The sequence below is a fragment of the Alternaria postmessia genome (assembly GCF_024291825.1).
Source record: "Alternaria postmessia strain BMP 2775 chromosome Unknown scaffold_16, whole genome shotgun sequence".
Classification (NCBI taxonomy): domain Eukaryota; kingdom Fungi; phylum Ascomycota; class Dothideomycetes; order Pleosporales; family Pleosporaceae; genus Alternaria; species Alternaria postmessia.
In genome coordinates, this window is record NW_026260089.1 from 357878 (window position 1) to 375791 (window position 17914).

Below are 17914 nucleotides of genomic sequence, written 5' to 3' on the forward strand. Positions count from 1 at the left end.
GTAGGATCTGGACCAGACCGCCCTGTGCGCCGAATTACCCCAATCTTGAAAAGTGAAATGAGATAGGAATAGACTGATGCTGAATGCGCCAAACTCCTTGCCATGCTCCCAGGTGCGAGGAGACGACGACGACAGGCTGAAGAAAAGCCCACATTCTGTGAAAAGAAAAGAGAGATCGAAACAAGATCGCGAAAGACCAAGGGCAGCGCAAGCGATAGCTCGCGCTTAATAGGCCATTTGCATCTCAAGGACCTGGACGCCGCCAGCAGCCATCGATGGCGTAGCAGACCCGGATCGAGACGACATGGCATCTTCGTAGCCAACAAGGGCTTGTGAATGTAGTTTGAAGGCCTCGCCCATGAGTTTAGTGATACTGTGTTTTGTTAGTGACAAGTCCGAAACATAGATACTAGTTTACATACCCCCAAACAACGACCTCATCGATCATGCTTCCCCAGAGTCGCGCCACTGTGGAGCTCAGCTTTGCACCGTAGACATCTACCGAGTCGTCATCGAATAGGTTGCGCAATTTGTTGTACATTGCTAGCTCCTCTTCGGTAGCTGGCTCTTCGTCGTGCTCAAGGCGGTAAAGCCACAGCGTTAGGATGACCATCAGATCCATACCAGTAAGTGGATGCTCGATGCTCCAGTTGGTAGCAGAAGTCCGTGCGACCCAACGGATGCCTTGCACAGCAGCAACCTCGATACAGTCGAAGCATTCTTGAATGACCTTGATCATTTCCGGAGAGCGCTGAACCTTGTCGCGGGCATTCGTCATAGCAGCAGCTACTTCGTACGAGTCGTGGTAGCGGAGGGCTTCCTGAATGGACTTGAGGTCGACCACTAGTCGGGCTCTGGTGTTCCTGTACAATGCCATGGCGTTAAAGATGAGTGGGTGACCCTTGTGTGGAGCGCTCAGTTGAACAACGACCGTCTCCGGCTCGCATAATTCGAGCGATTTCTCCCAAGTCTCCAGGGCCAGACGCAGCTTGTACTCGGTGACTACGTCCTGAAGAGCTTCAGGGCTGCGCTTGTGGTACCATACTTCGAGGAATAGTGCATTGATCATGACGCGTGTGGCGAAGGCACTGTAGCGCGCAGTCTCGCCTTGGAATAGATTGTCATGTGCTTGACGGAACGTGATAATCTTGGAAGCACTCAGGCTTTCGCGCCATGCTTCATCGTCAGATACCTCCATGGTCCAGAGCGACTCCGAAGAGGGCAGCTCTAGGGTGTCGAACTCGTTGAAACCCATTGCTGGCGTGTGGTTGTAGGTGAGAGTTAGCAGACCAAAGAAAATGTAGACTGCATAGTAAGTTCTGCGGCATTGCTCATCGACGACCCATTCTTCATGGTTTGGTTGAGCACCATCACGGGCGTCGGAGCGAAGCTTGAGTTCATATCGGTTTCCTGCAACCATCTGCGGTTTGTTAGTGGCTGTGATGAGCAGGGCAGGTAAAAACGTACGTTGGCGAGCAGACTCTTGATTGAACAAGCCCACTCGAGTCCTTTTGGATCACCACTCCAGCTGCTGAAGATCATGTTAAGCAGGGTACTCTGCATAGTCCACAAAGGACATTTGCGGGAGCTGAAGTTCTCCTTGTTCTGAAGGAATTGGTTGACTAGGACCTTTGATCCAATGTGCAGCATGTAGGCCTGATCCTGATCAAAGATGTACAAGGCACCTATCGATAGCACGGCAAGTAGCAGCGGGGCAGACACCTCAGTCGGGTTGAAGGTGGCGGGATGCAAGAACGGCAGATGGTGATGGAACAGATCAAAGTACGTCTTCAACAGGCGGTTCAGCGTGTTCAGACTAGGCAGGTGGAACGTCTCCAAGAGCGCGTTTTCACTGTCATACTGCTTGATGTTCTCATATATCCTTGCGCACTGCTCCTCCGAGTCTAGCTGAGGGGCGCGGGTCATCATCAGAGCCTGGTTGGGGCCGGGCGACTTGCGGTAGTCAACGGGCGACACAGGTCCCATCATGGAGGGATAGGGCGAGAGAGCACCGGGGGTGCCCAGCCCGTTGCCGCCGTTCATTGCTGAAAAAGTAGGGGCGAGACTATCACTACCAGACATGGTGCGCTCCATTAGTGGTGGCAACTGATGAGGGTGCGAGCCGAGTGCGCTGGCGCTGTTGAAGGCTGAGTGCGTGTTCGGCGAGGACTTGGGCTCTGACTGGGGAACCATTGAGTCTCGCCACGGCATCTGAGGCAGCATGTTCTGGCCTGGAGCGGTGTATGGGATGACAGGCTCCATCATGGATGGACCTGTGGGCGATATGACGGGCTCGTTGTGCTCGGGAATCATCTCGGGTTCCTGACTCGCCATTGCTTTGTGATGGAAGTCGGTCATCAGCATGGCAGCGGCGTTGAGGTCTTCGTCCTCGTGCATCGCATCGTTGTCAGCCTCGATGCGCTCGAGCGTCGTCGCACTCTCGACGGGCGCGGCTTTTGAAGGCCCTTGGTCGGCCGCCTTGGTGTTTGTTCGTCGCTTCTGTTCGCTGGGGAGGGGCGCCCCGCCATCCTTTGCGTGGACGGTGCGGTCGTGGCGCAGGAGGAGATCACGACGGACAAACGTGGATCTGCATTTTAAGCACCTGATGCGAAGTCAGTACATTTCTCGCCATTTAGCTCGTACAAGGGCGTCTGCTTACTTGAAGGGTCTCTCTTTGGTATCTGTGGTGAGGGGCAAGTTAGCGATCTTCTTTCTCTTGTCTTCCCCGCAGCGCGCATCCACGTCGCGCATGTCCCGCATCAACAAACAGCCACCCCGCCCAAAACAAGCGCATCTCGATCGCGAATACAGAGAATGAAATAGGGTAATACGAACGCGATCTTTCGTGTCTCGAACGATGCTCTGACCTCGAGAAGGCTCTGTTGCAGAACTGGCATTTGTACTTTTCCGAAGTCAGTGCATGTCTCACACGCATTTCGGACAGGCACAGCTTACCTTCTTCTCGGGCGCGCCCGTCTTGCGGACGGCGGGCGACGAGTTGGACGCCATCTCAATGGATGCGGCGTATGGTATGGAATCGTAGCGGTGTATGGCCGATGATGGGAGATGCTGCGCAATGGCCAGAGGACGCGTCTCGTCAAAGTTCGTTGATGGGTGTGGTGGAACAGCTGTACTCCTCGTTCATCCCGTAAAATTGCTATAAACAATGGTGCAGCACCGGAATGGCCGGTGGGAAAAGGTGATATACAGGCGTCAGCGCCGTCTGGCAGCGTGCGCAATGATGGAATGATAATCGACGTGGGCGTTGAGACGGATTGCGAGTGTTGAATGAGGGGGGTCCAAGGTCCAAAATCAACTCGGGGGGGCATGGCGCACGGGCAGCCCAGCTGCCAGCCTCACCATCCCCTGCCCAGGTGGTCTTGGACTCATTACAACGCTAGCGCTTCTAACGCGACCTATCTATTAATTACCAAGTCTGCTTTTGCTGGCTGGCTCGCTGGCTGTCCTGTCTGCAGTTGCCATATTAGAAGAGGCAGGCGACATGTTGGGTCAGTCGCCCTTTGCTCCGCTTGACACTGCGACTTCCACAACTATCTCACTTTGTCTATGTAGCTATCAAACCAACGAAACTTGCACTCTGGAAACGCCCTCGCATACAGGCACCTCTTTTACAACCCGGGACATCCCTAACCACAGGCTTCTGGACCAATGTGCAACATGGCGACCGCCTGTCCAATGGTTCTCCTCGCAAGAGCCTCAACGAGCATGGTCTCTCCATCCACCCGCCGTCAGCGGAGTCGACTCTCCATCCACCAGTGACAATGTGGCACGACAGTTCAAACCTCAAAGTGGCGGTAAGTACCTCATGCTTTTACTCTTGGAGGAGTAGTCTAGTAACTGGGGCACCATTTATCAGATGCAGGCCATGCACATGGTGGCTCACCGCCTCACTTCCCTACGCAGGTAGCTACGCCTGCGCCATCGTTACTTACAACAGCTTCCAATACTCACAAAACACCCACACATCGCCCCTCCGTGGTCTGTGTCGCGCGATGACGAAGGGCGCGGGAAAAGGGGTTGCCCCTCGTCTTCACACACACACACCATGACGCCAGGATGCCTCTCCAACTTCCACCATCAAATGTTGTGGCACGAGTAATTGCGAGACGATCGTCGGCTGCGCTCGTTCCTGGAACTCTATCCAGAAATTCGGGCCAGAAACGCGGTTCCCCGGACCCACCATCTCATGTTAGTCCGGCCCACATATGCAGTAGACGCGACGGCTTGCAGAGGGCTCACATGAACATTGCAACGCCGCGAACACGATGCTTCTTGCGCATGTCGGTAGACATCACATTACCACCGAGCCGTCTGGCCGAGGTCTTTTCGGCTTGAAAAGGACACCTGCGTTCCGAGTGACAGAGCCTCCCGTCAGCAGCAAGGTGGCAGAGTCCGCTAAAAACATGCCCCGCTTGTCTACCTTGAATCGGGGATGCGCGTATGATCCTAGAGCTTATAGCGTTGGCCGCGGCCTAGCAAACGCTCTTGCTGCCATGACACCTAATTGTTCTCACCGTTACTCCATCCAAGCCAGCAGTCGCTACACATGCCTCCTACAAGTCCTCTAACGGCCCCTCAGTGACCATTGTGTCAGCGAGGGGCATTGCTTTTCAATGAAACCCCCCCCCCCCCCCCCGCGCTAGCACGTTTCTCGTAATGCTTTAGAAGCAAGGCGGGTTGTGGTGGTGGTTTCAAGTGGCATTGGATGGTCTGTCCTCGTAACACGGACGCGGCAGGGCCGGTACTCATCCGTCTACGCCGTCAGTTAATTTCACTATGATAGAGGCAACCAACTAGCTCATCCCAGTGAAGACGAATGGTGGTTGAAAGCTGACCAGGGCAGTGTAATGACATGGTGTCATGCCCAACACCGTCCACAGCCAAATCGCATATGAAAGGTACGCCTTTTCGGCCCTGCATTACAGCCAACCTACTATTGAGGATGATGATATCTGAACGGGTAGTTGCTGTAACCCCCACATGCGACACGGCACCTATCGCATCCAGCTCTCCGTTTGACATGTCTCCTACAACGACGCTTCGTCGCTTCTCAACAATACTGTCGTCTCGGGGGCAGCAAAAGATCTTGATCAATCGATGGCTGACCCACCCACCCTCCGGCCCAGTGTCGCAGAACCCAGGAAATGCCATTTCCGCTTCCACGCGATAAACCAAGCAAGTTTGAGACTGGCATCGGCCACTAGGATCCGCTATAATCATCCCGAGCTTCCATCACACCTTCCACGGTGAGATACGCGTGTCAGTCACCGCTCTCAATGAGATGGGCAAGACGACCGCGGACTGTTACTTGAGTGCTATAGGCATGCTTTTGTACTATCACAGTGTTCTGCTGTCGGCCTCAACCATTTACTGATATCCTCGACACCTGCAGTTGTTTAAGGGTCAGCACCAAATCCAAGTGAAAATCATCGGTTGCACTGCGGGGCAGCAAGCACTTAGGTAGCGTTCCGTGCAAACGCAAAGTGTAGGGACGACAAACGCAGAACGTCAGAAGTTCAAGTCTGGATGGTGGTACAAGATACATGGTCGCACAATCCTCGATGCGCCGGCATCCGCCCGCAACGGGAGGGAAGTCCTGGTTATCCTTGAGGACCACGTTTCATAGCGCAAAGACCCCAAAATATGTAACGAGTCAGACGGTGTTCTAGATGAGCTGACAGCTTATGGAAAGCCTGATGTCCCCGCTCTACCACCAGGCTCTTCGGCATCAAAAGCTCCTGCATACCACATCGAGAGCTTGGTGGGGCCGTATTATCAATTGCAGATGTATACCATGCATGGTCGGTGTAGACAGCTTCTTTGATTTTGACAGCTGCGGCGTAGACAAAGTTGATGTGGCCGGCTCAGTGTCGGTCGCTTACCCACCGTCTGGCTATATTGCGATGCACAACATCGGCTGCAGGCAGGCAGGGCATATAGACGTGCATGAGTTGCAATGTGTAGGCAGGCTGGCGGGTTCCGAGAATTGCCCTATTGAAGGACGGGCCCGGAACTTGACACATTGTTAGCTGCTTTTATCCATAGGTAGGTAGCCCAGCCAGACACGTGATTTCCTAGGTATCGCACAGCACAAGCCAGTGGGGACGCTGGGCCCTCCACCGCTCACGACGGCTGCTAACGACCCGCCCTGGTGTTGCAGTTTCTTTCGCTCGAAACCGTTCTTCTTCTCAACCATATTCATACCAGCGTGCTCGCTGTGAGGCTCTATTCGCTGCGTCGCTCAGCTAGGCGCGCTCCCCATTCGCATGCCGGCCGCCTCTAGCCCAATTGCATGCCCTCATCCACCCCGGCCATAACACGCGGTCATATCAGATCCTCGAAAACGACCGCGTCGTAAGATCAGTCGGCCCACATTGCGACCGCTTCTACTCTAGTCCAGGGTCGCAGCAGAGGGGTCGCGCCTGCGAGGCTGAAGATTGTTGCCTTCTTCCCCGTCCCCCCCACACGCCGCCGGTTGCGCCTTGAGGCACCGTGAGAATCACCACCATGAACGGCTTTAATGGCACGACCGACGCTGGCGGCATGTACGTCAAGGCGCTATACGACTACCAGGCCGACGACCGCACCAGTCTGAGCTTCCGGACGGGCGACATAATACAGGTCATCACCCAGCTCGAGAGCGGCTGGTGGGACGGAGTCATCCACGGGGTGCGCGGCTGGTTCCCGAGCAACTACTGCGCCGTTGTACAGCGCCCCAGCGAGGACATTGAGAGCGACAGAGACGGCATCGATGCCGACGACGACCATGAGACGAGGTCGGCAGGCGGCGCTGAATTCGACACCTCAGACGGCGAGTCCCTGAGCGGTGGAAACGACACCATACTGCCCCTCGAGCGCAACAATGCACCGCACAACAAGGAAGAGGAAGCCGCCTTCTGGATACCCCAGGCGACACCAGACGGCATGCTCTTCTACTTCAACACCCTAACCGGCGTCAGCACAATGGAGCTTCCTTTGGAATCGCCCTCTGCCAACGAGAGCGGTCCGCGCAACCGTACTGATGTCTTCGTGCCCGATGCGTCGCGACCGCCAGCTGAGCTACTAGCATCGGGCTCTGGCTACAACATGGAGGACACAGATGACGAAACGTCAGCGTCCGACTTGGAAGGCCCAGGAAAGAAGGGCTCCTACCGCTCGCGCGTAAGTTTTGCGCTCCTATACGTGGAGCGAATACTGACATGGCACCACAGCACAGGCACCGCTTGTCCGATGGTCTCTCGTCGGCCACCTCGATGGAGTCGATGAACGGTGGCTACCAGGGCAGGTCCTACGATCAAAGTGGTATGAGCTTTGCAGCTTCTGCTGCCATGCCTCCCACTGGCACCACGGCGACTTCCTTCGCAAACAGCCCAGCCCTAGGTAGCGCCTCGACGCATTCGCGCAAGTTCTACGACGACGTCAGCCCTGTTCCTCTTACCTGGAACAGGATGGTGGAGGACATGCGACGCGCAATAGAGCGCTACAAGCAAGCCATCAACAACAGCGACAGGTCGGAATTCGTGAAGCGCGCCGAGGACATTTCGGATCACTTGCGGCTGCTGCTCGCGGCTGGCTCGGGGACGACGGACAACCACTCTGGTAACCCCTCCATCATATCTACAAACAAGGCCTTGTATCCTCATTTCCGCGAAACAATGTCGCGATTCTCAAAACTAGTGCTGTCTTCGCATATCGCTGCGTCTGACTTCCCTCCTCCCGATTCCTACTCCAAGTGCCTGAAGGAAGCAGAAGGCGTTCTAAACGGTGTCTTTGGTTTTGTCGAGGTAGCACGTCAGCAGCGTGGAGAGGAAATCCCGCGCCTTGTGCCTGGCTTTGTAGTGGGCAACAACACTGGAGGCAGCTGGCAAAACAACGGTACTGACTCGCGTGATGCCAACACCTCAATGTACTCTGACCAGGACGACTATGAGCCTTCCATCGAACCAACCCTTAAGCTTGACTCACGCATACTGGAAAGACTGCAAGATGTCAAGAGATTAATCGTTTCCAGTCTCCGGCGGTTGGATGAGCAATTAGTGCTTCGGGATACAGTCATTTCACATCGGAAACACCAGGCGATAGGCGACCACGTATGCAGTGCTGCAGGAAAGGTTCTAGAGGCTTGTCGGCCCTGGATATCCACCATCGAACAAATCAACCTCGCGTCTCTGGACGCGGACGCCCAAGGGCAACAACTAAGCGAATTCAGCGTCCAAAAACAGAAGGCCTACGATGTCGTATCTGAACTTGTGATTGCATGTCAAGGAGTAGCAGCACCACTGGGAGACGAGTGGGCTGAACTACGTGGAGATTCACTTGAGGACCGTATCAATGCTGTGCGAGCGATTGCCCGAGATCTGGAAGCGACGTGCGTCCAACAATACAACTTGTTGCAACAATTGTCGGACACTGTCCCTCTCGCCGACATCGTAAGCCGTACAGACCCAAGAAGAAATACCGATAGCGAGCTGCCAAACCACACCCGGGGCCCGTCCGGACCTGAGAGACCATTACTTGGCAACATCCCCAAGGCAGACACATACAGTGCAGGCACACCTCTCGACGAAGGAAAGGTTGAGCCGGTCCGATCTGCAAATAGCAACAAGAAACTCAAAGACTTCTTTGGTGAAGTTCCAGTGATCCCCCAACAGGCAATTGAAGAAACACCAGAGTATTTGAAGCTCGACCATGAGGGCGAAATATCCTATGATCACAAGTCTACACCACCCCAACTTAAGGGTGGTACTCTGGCTGGTCTCGTTGAGCAACTGACACGTCATGACCGCCTCGACCCAGCATTCAACAACACCTTCTTACTCACGTACCGATCGTTTACCACCGCTTCTGAGCTGTTCGAGATGTTGGTCAAGCGATGGAGTATACAACCACCTCATGGATTGGCCAAGGAAGACTATCAACACTGGGTAGACAAAAAGCAGAAGCCGATTCGATTCCGAGTTGTAAACATTCTCAAGAGTTGGTTCGATAACTACTGGATGGAGGGCAACGATGAGGAGGCACGGATCCTCATTCAACGGGTGTACAACTTTGCAAAGGACCACGTTGCGACCACTAGCACCCCAGGAGCGGCACCCCTGATGACATCTGTTGAGCAACGATCTCGAGGGCCAGACATGCCTACAAAACGCTTAGTTCTCACCTTGAGCGCTCAAACACCGCAGCCTATTCTACCGAAACACATGAAGAAGCTGAAGTTCTTGGACATTGACGCAACGGAATTCGCTCGACAACTCACTATCATCGAATCTAGATTGTACGGCAAGATTCGTCCGACAGAGTGCTTGAACAAGACATGGCAGAAGAAACTTGCTCCAGGCGAGCCTGACCCAGCCGCAAACGTCAAAGCGCTTATTCTACACTCCAACCAGTTGACGAACTGGGTTGCACAGATGATTCTCACGCAGCAAGACGTCAAGCGCAGAGTTATTGTCATCAAGCACTTTGTCAATGTGGCAGATGTAAGGCAACTAACGGATTTGTTTGAAAGTAGTGTCTAACACAGTCCAGAAATGTCGCCAATTGAACAACTTCTCCACACTAACCTCTATCATCTCAGCACTAGGAACTGCACCCATTCATCGCTTGAACAGGACCTGGAGCGCTGTTAACCAACGCTCCATGGCAACCTTGGAGAGCATGCGTAAGCTCATGGGTAGTACCAAAAACTTCGCAGAATACCGAGACACGCTACATCGGGCGAATCCACCCTGTATACCCTTCTTTGGTATGTAGCTTTCGACCAAAACTTTTGCATCAACTAGCTAACCCGTCTAACTAGGTGTTTATCTCACTGATCTGACCTTTATTGAAGATGGTATTCCCTCTCTGATTAAACGTACAAACCTTATCAACTTCGCAAAGCGCGCCAAGACAGCCGAAGTCATTCGCGACATCCAGCAATATCAGAACGTGCCCTACCCACTACAACCGGTTCCCGAGCTGCAAGACTACATCCTCACCAACATGCAGTCTGCAGGCGATGTGCACGAGATGTATGAAATGAGTTTAAGCGTCGAGCCAAGGGAACGCGAGGATGAAAAGATTGCAAGGTACACTACCTATTTCTCCTTTGATCGTACAAAGACTGGACTTGAAGGATAGCAAAAGATATCAACCCGCCACGCGAGGAGCATACGATAAACAAGCGGATATGAATGCGTCTTTTGGAGAGAAGATGGGGCTAACGGCGTTTTAGGCTTCTCTCCGAGAGTGGATTCTTGTGATGAGACTGTGACAAATGACGATGATACCCCACACGAAACACTAGCATTGTTGGCTCAAAGGATTTTGGAGTACTTGAATTATTCAAGGGCGTTTGCTATATTGATTTACCCTAACGATGGAATGAAAAGAGTTGGATCTTCGTGGAACTTTGGTTTTTGCTCTCTTCGGTACTGGCGTAGAGCGCTTCGAGCGGATGCGTATAATTTACCTCTCCGGTCTGCAGAACCGGTAAGCTCCGTCTTTCACGGCACATTACGATGGGCGATTGCGGTTGGGAAAATCTTTACTCGTTATAGGCAGCGGAACGGCATCTGTTGTCGATGATGTATCCGCAGGTTTATAGCAATTCTACACCCTGTAGTGACATGTCACTCCGTTTAATCAATCACTGTGGCGTTCGTTGTTCACGTTTTAGACCCTGGATCCATACGGTATGTATTTCTAGACGCGGTCCTCGTGTTGTAAGCTCGTGGCTAGACTGGGGCTCGTGTTTGACTATTGGGCGAGCGGCGAAGAGATGCTCGGCGCTTCTATTCTACCTCGTATCGCCGACAATCCCCTGACTCTGCGACTAGGGTGCCGATCTAACGGAGCGATTCTGGGTCTTGAAGTGACGGTGAGGAAAACACATGTTCACGATAGTTTTGTGAGTTGAGATCGTCGCTTGTGCTGCGGGTGGAAGTCGGTATACTGATATTTGTGCGTGTTAAGACTGGGGGGTTGCGCACTTTCAAGTTGTCATGACCACTCGTACCCGAAAGTTAAGACTAAGTTTATTTTCTCCCGGTGTTTAAACAAGTAGTCGAGCACATATAGTTCACGATCATCACCTAGATTTCTGCGCTTGTCCCCTAAACCACTGAAGGTGGCTGCTTGCTCGTGTGACTCTCGCTGCAGAGTGCAACTTGACACGCTCAGTCACTGTGGGTTGGAATGCGTATCCAAAACATCGCGGAGCGCTTCGTACCCGAGTATAAATATGTCAGACTACTTTGGTGCTGGCGGATTGTTGCTCTCGTGTTTCCTCCTCGGCGGATCATCCTTTGCGGCAATTTCAATTTGGGGCAGGAAGAATATCCACCCGACGTGAGCATCGTGACCTTGAACTAGCAGACTAAGAAACGGTGCTTGCTAATGCGCGCTCACAGACCATGGCAGCTTACAGTAACATGGAACATGGTACACATCCTGAGGTTGCATGCAAACCCCGACTTCGCCTCCGCAACGATCATCAAAGCACCCAGCCCAGTGACCGGCGGCCTTATGGAAGACATGCCCCAGACTTCTATCCTTCCATGGCATCCGCATTTGCTGTGCTAGTTCGGCAAGAGCAGGCCGTCTTATGAATGACCCGATTTGTCGATGCCGACCGCCGCCGGTCGAGGATCACCCTCCTATGAAACCTGAAGGAAATTACCCACAAGGGAAAATCGCCAAATGAACGACAGCCGTTGCGCAATTAGTAGTAGCATACCCCAGCTTTTCATGTTTCTTGCCTGTCAGAAGACACGCGCGCACGGTGCGGTGTGCAACCGACGGTGCTTATGACATAATGCCGAGGGGGTGACAATGCTCGTCGGGACTTGGATCCACGCATGAAGTTGGTAAGAGAGAGCTTGGGCGGGTTGTTGCTTTCGCTGGGCCTTGGTGTTGTGGGATCCGAGGTCTGCCGGAACGGGGAATAGGGGTGTCGTGGTTGCTTGTGCGCCGGTAGTGGGTGGTTGATCAACAGCAAACAAGACCAGAAGCACATTTGTCGATCTATACCGCAAGATAGTCGTCATAAAATTGATAGACACATGCTCTTTGTCCCACGACTCCTCGCGCGGAACCGTTGGAAATGTCATCAGTGATGCGAACAAGGCCTCGTACCCCCTGCTACTCGCTAAGTTCGCTTGATAGCGGTGGGTAATTTCTTGCTGCACAATGCAGGCATCGTGCTGCCCTGTAATCAGGCGTGCACGGAAACGGTGCGGTAGGGGCGTTTTCTTCGCCCTGCGATACGTTCGCTATTTCCCGAGGTATGTCACTAAGAGCGGAAAAGATTTCAAAGGATGCAGAGGATGCATGGCGCTCGTGAGCTGTTACTCGTCTAAGACGCCCGCAGCATTTAGCATGTGGCATCTGGAACAGGAGATTTTGCGACAAACATGGCAGGTTTAGGAGAGGAGCCATATGCGCAAGCCTTGGGATAATGAAGAGATGTGTTGGGCGCAATCTCGATCGTGACTGGGTAGAGACAAGGGAATAGCCAATCAAGGAGGTCGAGGTAGTGCGACGGCTGTGGTGGACGCTGACCAGTCGATGCACATTCCTGCTCCGAGCCTCTGAGGGGTTCGAGGGATAGTGCATGTGTTATCGCGCCTCTCAGCGTGGGTGACAGGAGCGGAGACAGCTGGGCACAAAGGGAAACACGAGTGAGGTCTCGTGGAGAGGGTCCTTATCACCAGCCGCCGCCAGCCTTGTCGTACCAGTAGCTCCCTAGATACTTCCTACTCAGCCACCGTCTCCCAGCCATAGTCGGTACTGTCCAGCTGATGAAAGTTCGTTCCTGCATACAATACGCCGCTGCTATTGACATTTGGCCCTGGAGTAGCGGCGCCGGGCCTGCGCTACTCGTCTTAGCCCGGACTTGGTCACTTCTGGCGACCCACAAAGTTACCTCGTACACGTTATTTCGGTGGCATTAACGGTCGATCCCTGAGGAAAATAGCGGAGGCGCCCAGGCCCCAAGCTCGACGTGGGTGGTTCCTGCGTCCGTAATTGCACTGCTTTGGGCGGACGTGCCGGACTTTGCCATTCTGCACGAGAGAGGCCCAGCAGTTCATCATCAGCCTTTGCGCTGCCTGCCATCTCGCCGTCCGACCTCTTTTACTTTTGGCCGGCCTCATTACAACCACCCCTCTGCTCGCCTTCGCACGCTCTCCAGCTATTTTCTTATTTGTTCAACAGAAGGGTTTCACCCTTTACAGTCACTCGCTTTAATACACTAATTCCCACGATGTTCTCTCGCGGTACTTGGGGGGCCTCGCCCTGGGTGTTATTACTCGCCATGGCCCGCTTCTGTAAGTAGACTCCTCGCTTGCGACCGCAGAACCAGTCCTCAACAGGCTCTCGTGCTGACCCGTCATCTTCAATTAGCCAACGCTGCTTGCGAGTGTGGTTATTCGGTTAATGCTACAACCGACCCTTCCTATGCCGTCTTCACCGAGCTCATGGAGAATGACTTTCTACATACATCGACCGACGATCTGAAAGAGGTTGGCTGGCAGCCCCAGGAATACAATGTTACCTCGAAAAATGCTAGAGGGCCATTTGGAAAGAGTATGGAGTTGACCAACATCGTTACAAACCCATTCAAGAAAGGATGGTCCGGTGAGGCTGACCACGGTGGAGACGCGGGACTCGAGTTATGGGTACGAGGAGATCACCAAGATGGTCTCGTGAGCGGTGCTGAGCTCGTCACTATGCGCAACGACTCTCTCCTTGGAAGCTTCCGTGTCGGCATGAAGCTCTCGAATTCGTCTGGAACCTGTGGCGCTTTCTTCTTTGTACGTTCCTACTCCACGTTGAACCGCGTTTCAGAGTTGGCTAACAAGCGTAGTACCACAACAACTCGCAAGAAATCGACATGGAATTCCTTTCCCATCAGTTCAACAACTCCCAAGGCGCCGTAAACCTCGTTCTTCAAAGCCCGGAATCAGTTACGCACGGTTACGCTGCTCAAGGAACGAATGGTTTCGAAGTCATGGCTCTCCCTTTCCGTCCGGATGAGATGTTCCACGAGTACCGTTTTGACTGGACACCCAACCGTGTTGCCTTCTACGTTGATGGCAAACTTCTTCACGAGATGACCGAAAATATCCCTACGGAGAGCGGCGGTATCTTCCTCAACCACTGGAGCAACGGCGACCCATCTTGGTCTGCAGGACCCCCCGATCAAGACACGGTTATGACCATCTCGTACATGAAGGCGTACTTCAACTCTACCGATACCGAGCGCTCGCAAAACGACTACAGGGACCGTTGCCCAACATATGACCCTGCGAAAGTTTGCGCCATCCCCAACCAGATGAGCCCGCCGGATCAGAGTCAGGGCGTAGACGCAGCGAAGACGTACTTCTTCTCAACAGACGGAGACGACATGACACCAGGTCAAACAACATTTACTGGTAGCGCGAGCAGCATGTTCAGCGCGCCGTCGTTATCGCTCGCAATCCCATTACTCGTCACGCTACTCAGCTTAACACTGGGGTGATGAATTCCTTTGGAATACTTCTCCCACTTCTTGCCACAAGGCCCTCGTTCTCAGAAGTCATCGACTGAGAACTTTTACGAGCATACGACTACATTTACAGCGTTCTTGGAGTAATGCGACTATTGCAGTCCAATTTTCACTTTCATTTCGACCTCTCACCGAGCCCGTGTTCGGCCACCTTTTTCTTTGATTCGGCAACATACTCATGGCGCAGCACCGCCTATAGTGTCTTCCTTTTTTTTCACTTCACTTCTTGTATATACCCTTTGCACGGGACTCTGCGCAGTCAGCCCGTTTGCCTACGCCCTCTGCCCTAGTCCGGCAACGGCCTTTCCTCTACCTCGGCCCATCGTGGCAGAGATTTTTATTGTATCGGAGTGCATTCCGTCGGGTGTTATCCCAACCATCCTATCGGTCCTCATACCCCCATCTCACCATCGGCTGTCTATACGACCGCGTCGCCTGTTTTTTTGCATTGGAAAGAGAAAAGAATCGGAAGATACCATCTTAGACCATTACGCGTCAATATATCCTAGCCTACCAAAGCTACTGTTACAGAAATTACAATTATATCTCGTACTACATTCTGATCTACGTCTTTGTCAAGGGATATAGCCTTGCATCTCAACTTTTTGCAATGATCCTAGTTTGCAACATGCGTACCTTGCATTCGCGCAAGCACTACTACTTACCTAGTACCGGAGGTAGAATATTTCACTTCTGTTCTGTGGAGTTGACTACAGTAGCGGAGCCTCACTCCGGAAGTGTCGGAGGACCCTCCAGCGTCCCTCAGGCGGTCGGCCAACAGCGCCAATCAGACGCGCCACACAAGCCTATCGAATCTCGTGCAGTTTGTCGGGACGCGTCTGTGGTGTTATTCCCGCGACGCGCATGTCCACAGGGCGACTTCGCGATGTCCGAGAGTATAGCCAGCCAGCCAGCCAGCCAGACCGCATTATCCGACGCCTTCTGCCGTAGCATCTCAGCTTACTTCCAGACCATCGACACAAGCCGAGGCCATGAGGCTGGAAACACTACCAGACACTCCTTAGGTCAGCTTAATGCAGTCCGGCTCCGCGCCAAAATCCATCTGTGGCGTCTGCCGGTGCGTTTCGGTACTTGGGTTAGCAGCAAGTTGGTAGTGTCAGTCCAGTGACGTAAAACTGCCCTTGCAAGTCGGCGCCGTTGGACTCCGGGGCTTTGACTTCTAGTTCTGATGTTGGTGGAGCGACGGTTCCTGAGGACGGTCCAGGTACTCCCGTGTTAGTGGGGTACAGAGGCTATTGGAGGCAGTGGCGTGAAGATATTCTGATTCCACTGAAATATTGCTGAGCAGACACAATCGCGATGTGAGTTTTGCTATTTTCTGATGTGACTTGCTGAGACCGTGGTTCCGCGGAACTTATGTCTTTTTGTCTTTCTTCGTCTGCAAGTGTTCGGGAGGGGACCCGAAGCCCACGCGCCTTCGGGAAGGCCTGCTCAGGTGTGTGCGCGACCCCCTTCCTCCAATTGTTCTCCTGCATCCTTCGTGCAGAACAAGCGTTCTGTTAGCGCCGGGCTTGCCTCTCCCGGGGAAGCAATAAAAGCTTGTTTGTATTTGGCATTTCTTAGCTTGCCGGTATGCTACTATGAACGGGGCCGTGTTGTCACGACGATCTTTATTGATAGCTTGCGTGGCGACACTACAATCCGTTCAAAGACTATGGTATGTAGTAGCACAAAACGAACACTAGCACTCTGTTTGACCGGGGCTCTCTCCGAAGCTGGACATGCGAAGAAGCTCCTTCGTGGTCACTACGTGCAATGCACAGCCATGAGCTCGAACGCTGCTTCGCGAGTAAGCTATTCAGATATCTTGTACTTGAACCATTGGTAGACTTTTGTTTGATCTTGGCTTCTGGTGCTCAAGAAGCGATGAAATCAGAAGCTGGTGCAGGGGGCATTATTCCACTTCATTCTCTGTAACCAGGCTATCAGTCATGACTTCGGGTGTCACTTCATCGAAATGTGGCCCATCGTACAAGAGCTACACTTTTCATCAGCTATTTCAAGAAGTTGCGGTAGATTTGGAGGTAGTTGTTGCTTACCCGCAAGGAGAGCCGCTCCTTCTTCCATGGCTCAGGGTTCAGTCGTTGCGTTTGTATCCTCGTAGCAGAACTTCAACACTGTAGCTTTTCAGCCACACACTCGTTTGGTTCCACCCTCCTTTTGGATTCAGCAGCTCTCGCGCGTCTCTAGGTCCTTGACTTTTGGCTTGTTTACCTTCTACCTATCGCTTTTTCTACCGCACATCACGATACATTTTCATTTTCAAGTGACATCCCACCATTGCAAATATTCTCGACGCGACTGTGCCGCCGGTGGATCTTTTCCCGCCTGCCTCTTGCGCCTCTAGTATACTTTGTCTCGTCCTGTTGGTCTGCTTAACACCGAGTCTGCATTTCGGTTTCAAGCTCGCACAAACGGAAACGACTCGTGGTCGATCACTCTTTCGTCCATCCCCCAACCTCCCACAAGATGCGATTCCGGACACCCCTCGCTTTGATACTACCGGTAATGGTGAACGGTAGGCTCTTCGCCGAGTCGGAGTACCTGCAAGACTTTGAGGATGACACGACGACAAGCGCGACCCCAGCTTCGTTGCCTACGTCGAGTCTGCCCGCTGTGACACCCACGGGCCATTCGAAAGGCATTGAGTAACCACACACTGTAAGAAACTAATGCGCTACAACAGCTACTGACATGATTTAGACTTCGTCAGGCACAGGGCATTGCTCAAGTACGTGGTACACCACCTGATCAGCAACCGCGTGCCCCGATCATAGTGACTGTAACAGCAACTGCAAAGCCTGTCACTACTGTCAAGCCTATACCACCGCCAGCTCCCGTACCTCCGGCTCCTGTACCGTCCGTCAACGTTGCTGGGACAGCGGATGCAGATATCACGCGCTTGGCGGTACCTACTAGTACATTCAGCAACGTGCCCTTCTACACCGTAGTATGGGCTGAGACATGGATCGGCGGAACATATTCAACCTGGTGGCCACACACCATATCCCTCGACTTCGAGCCTGCACAAACGCATGTTCCACTCCCAGGAGTAGGCGTGATCGGTATGGGCACGTTGACTGGTAGGACCGGTGTAACGCGAACCGTCGTAGTAAATTCTGCTCCTACATCAGGATTAGGTTGGTCTAAGGGTCTCGCTGCAGTCGTCGGTGTTGGCATGGCGGGAATAGTCGTATAAGATTATGGGATGAACACAAACACTTAAGGGGGAAGGGTGGAAGCCCAATATTACTCTACGGAGCGCAGATCTGGAAATACAGCATCGTCACATATGAAGCACGAACGATTAACGAGACATATTTACTATACGAAGTATGATAA

The 17914-nt window shown here is 53.1% G+C and overlaps 4 protein-coding genes across 4 annotated transcripts; 3 read left to right on the forward strand and 1 right to left on the reverse strand.

Moving 5' to 3' along the window:
• Positions 1–225: 225 nt before the first annotated feature.
• Positions 226–2760, reverse strand: J4E82_003720 (uncharacterized protein; the record flags this gene model as incomplete). Its single annotated transcript, XM_051730004.1, has 4 exons — positions 226–373; positions 423–1420; positions 1468–2602; positions 2660–2760. 4 exons carry the CDS (start codon positions 2758–2760, stop codon positions 226–228), a joined length of 2382 nt encoding a protein of 793 aa, XP_051590328.1.
• A 3768-nt stretch (positions 2761–6528) lies between these two features.
• On the forward strand, positions 6529–10265 carry J4E82_003721 (uncharacterized protein; the record flags this gene model as incomplete). The annotated part of the gene is made up of 5 exons (XM_051730005.1): positions 6529–7182; positions 7233–9500; positions 9550–9766; positions 9821–10091; positions 10238–10265. The coding sequence occupies 5 exons, from the start codon at positions 6529–6531 to the stop codon at positions 10263–10265; spliced, it is 3438 nt and encodes a 1145-aa protein (XP_051590329.1).
• A 3002-nt stretch (positions 10266–13267) lies between these two features.
• On the forward strand, positions 13268–14524 carry J4E82_003722 (uncharacterized protein; the record flags this gene model as incomplete). The annotated part of the gene is made up of 3 exons (XM_051730006.1): positions 13268–13331; positions 13408–13817; positions 13871–14524. 3 exons carry the CDS (start codon positions 13268–13270, stop codon positions 14522–14524), a joined length of 1128 nt encoding a protein of 375 aa, XP_051590330.1.
• Positions 14525–17041: 2517 nt separating this feature from the next.
• J4E82_003723 (uncharacterized protein) lies at positions 17042–17771 on the forward strand (the record flags this gene model as incomplete). Its single annotated transcript, XM_051730007.1, has 2 exons — positions 17042–17220; positions 17276–17771. The coding sequence occupies 2 exons, from the start codon at positions 17042–17044 to the stop codon at positions 17769–17771; spliced, it is 675 nt and encodes a 224-aa protein (XP_051590331.1).
• Between the last annotated feature and the right edge of the window lie 143 nt (positions 17772–17914).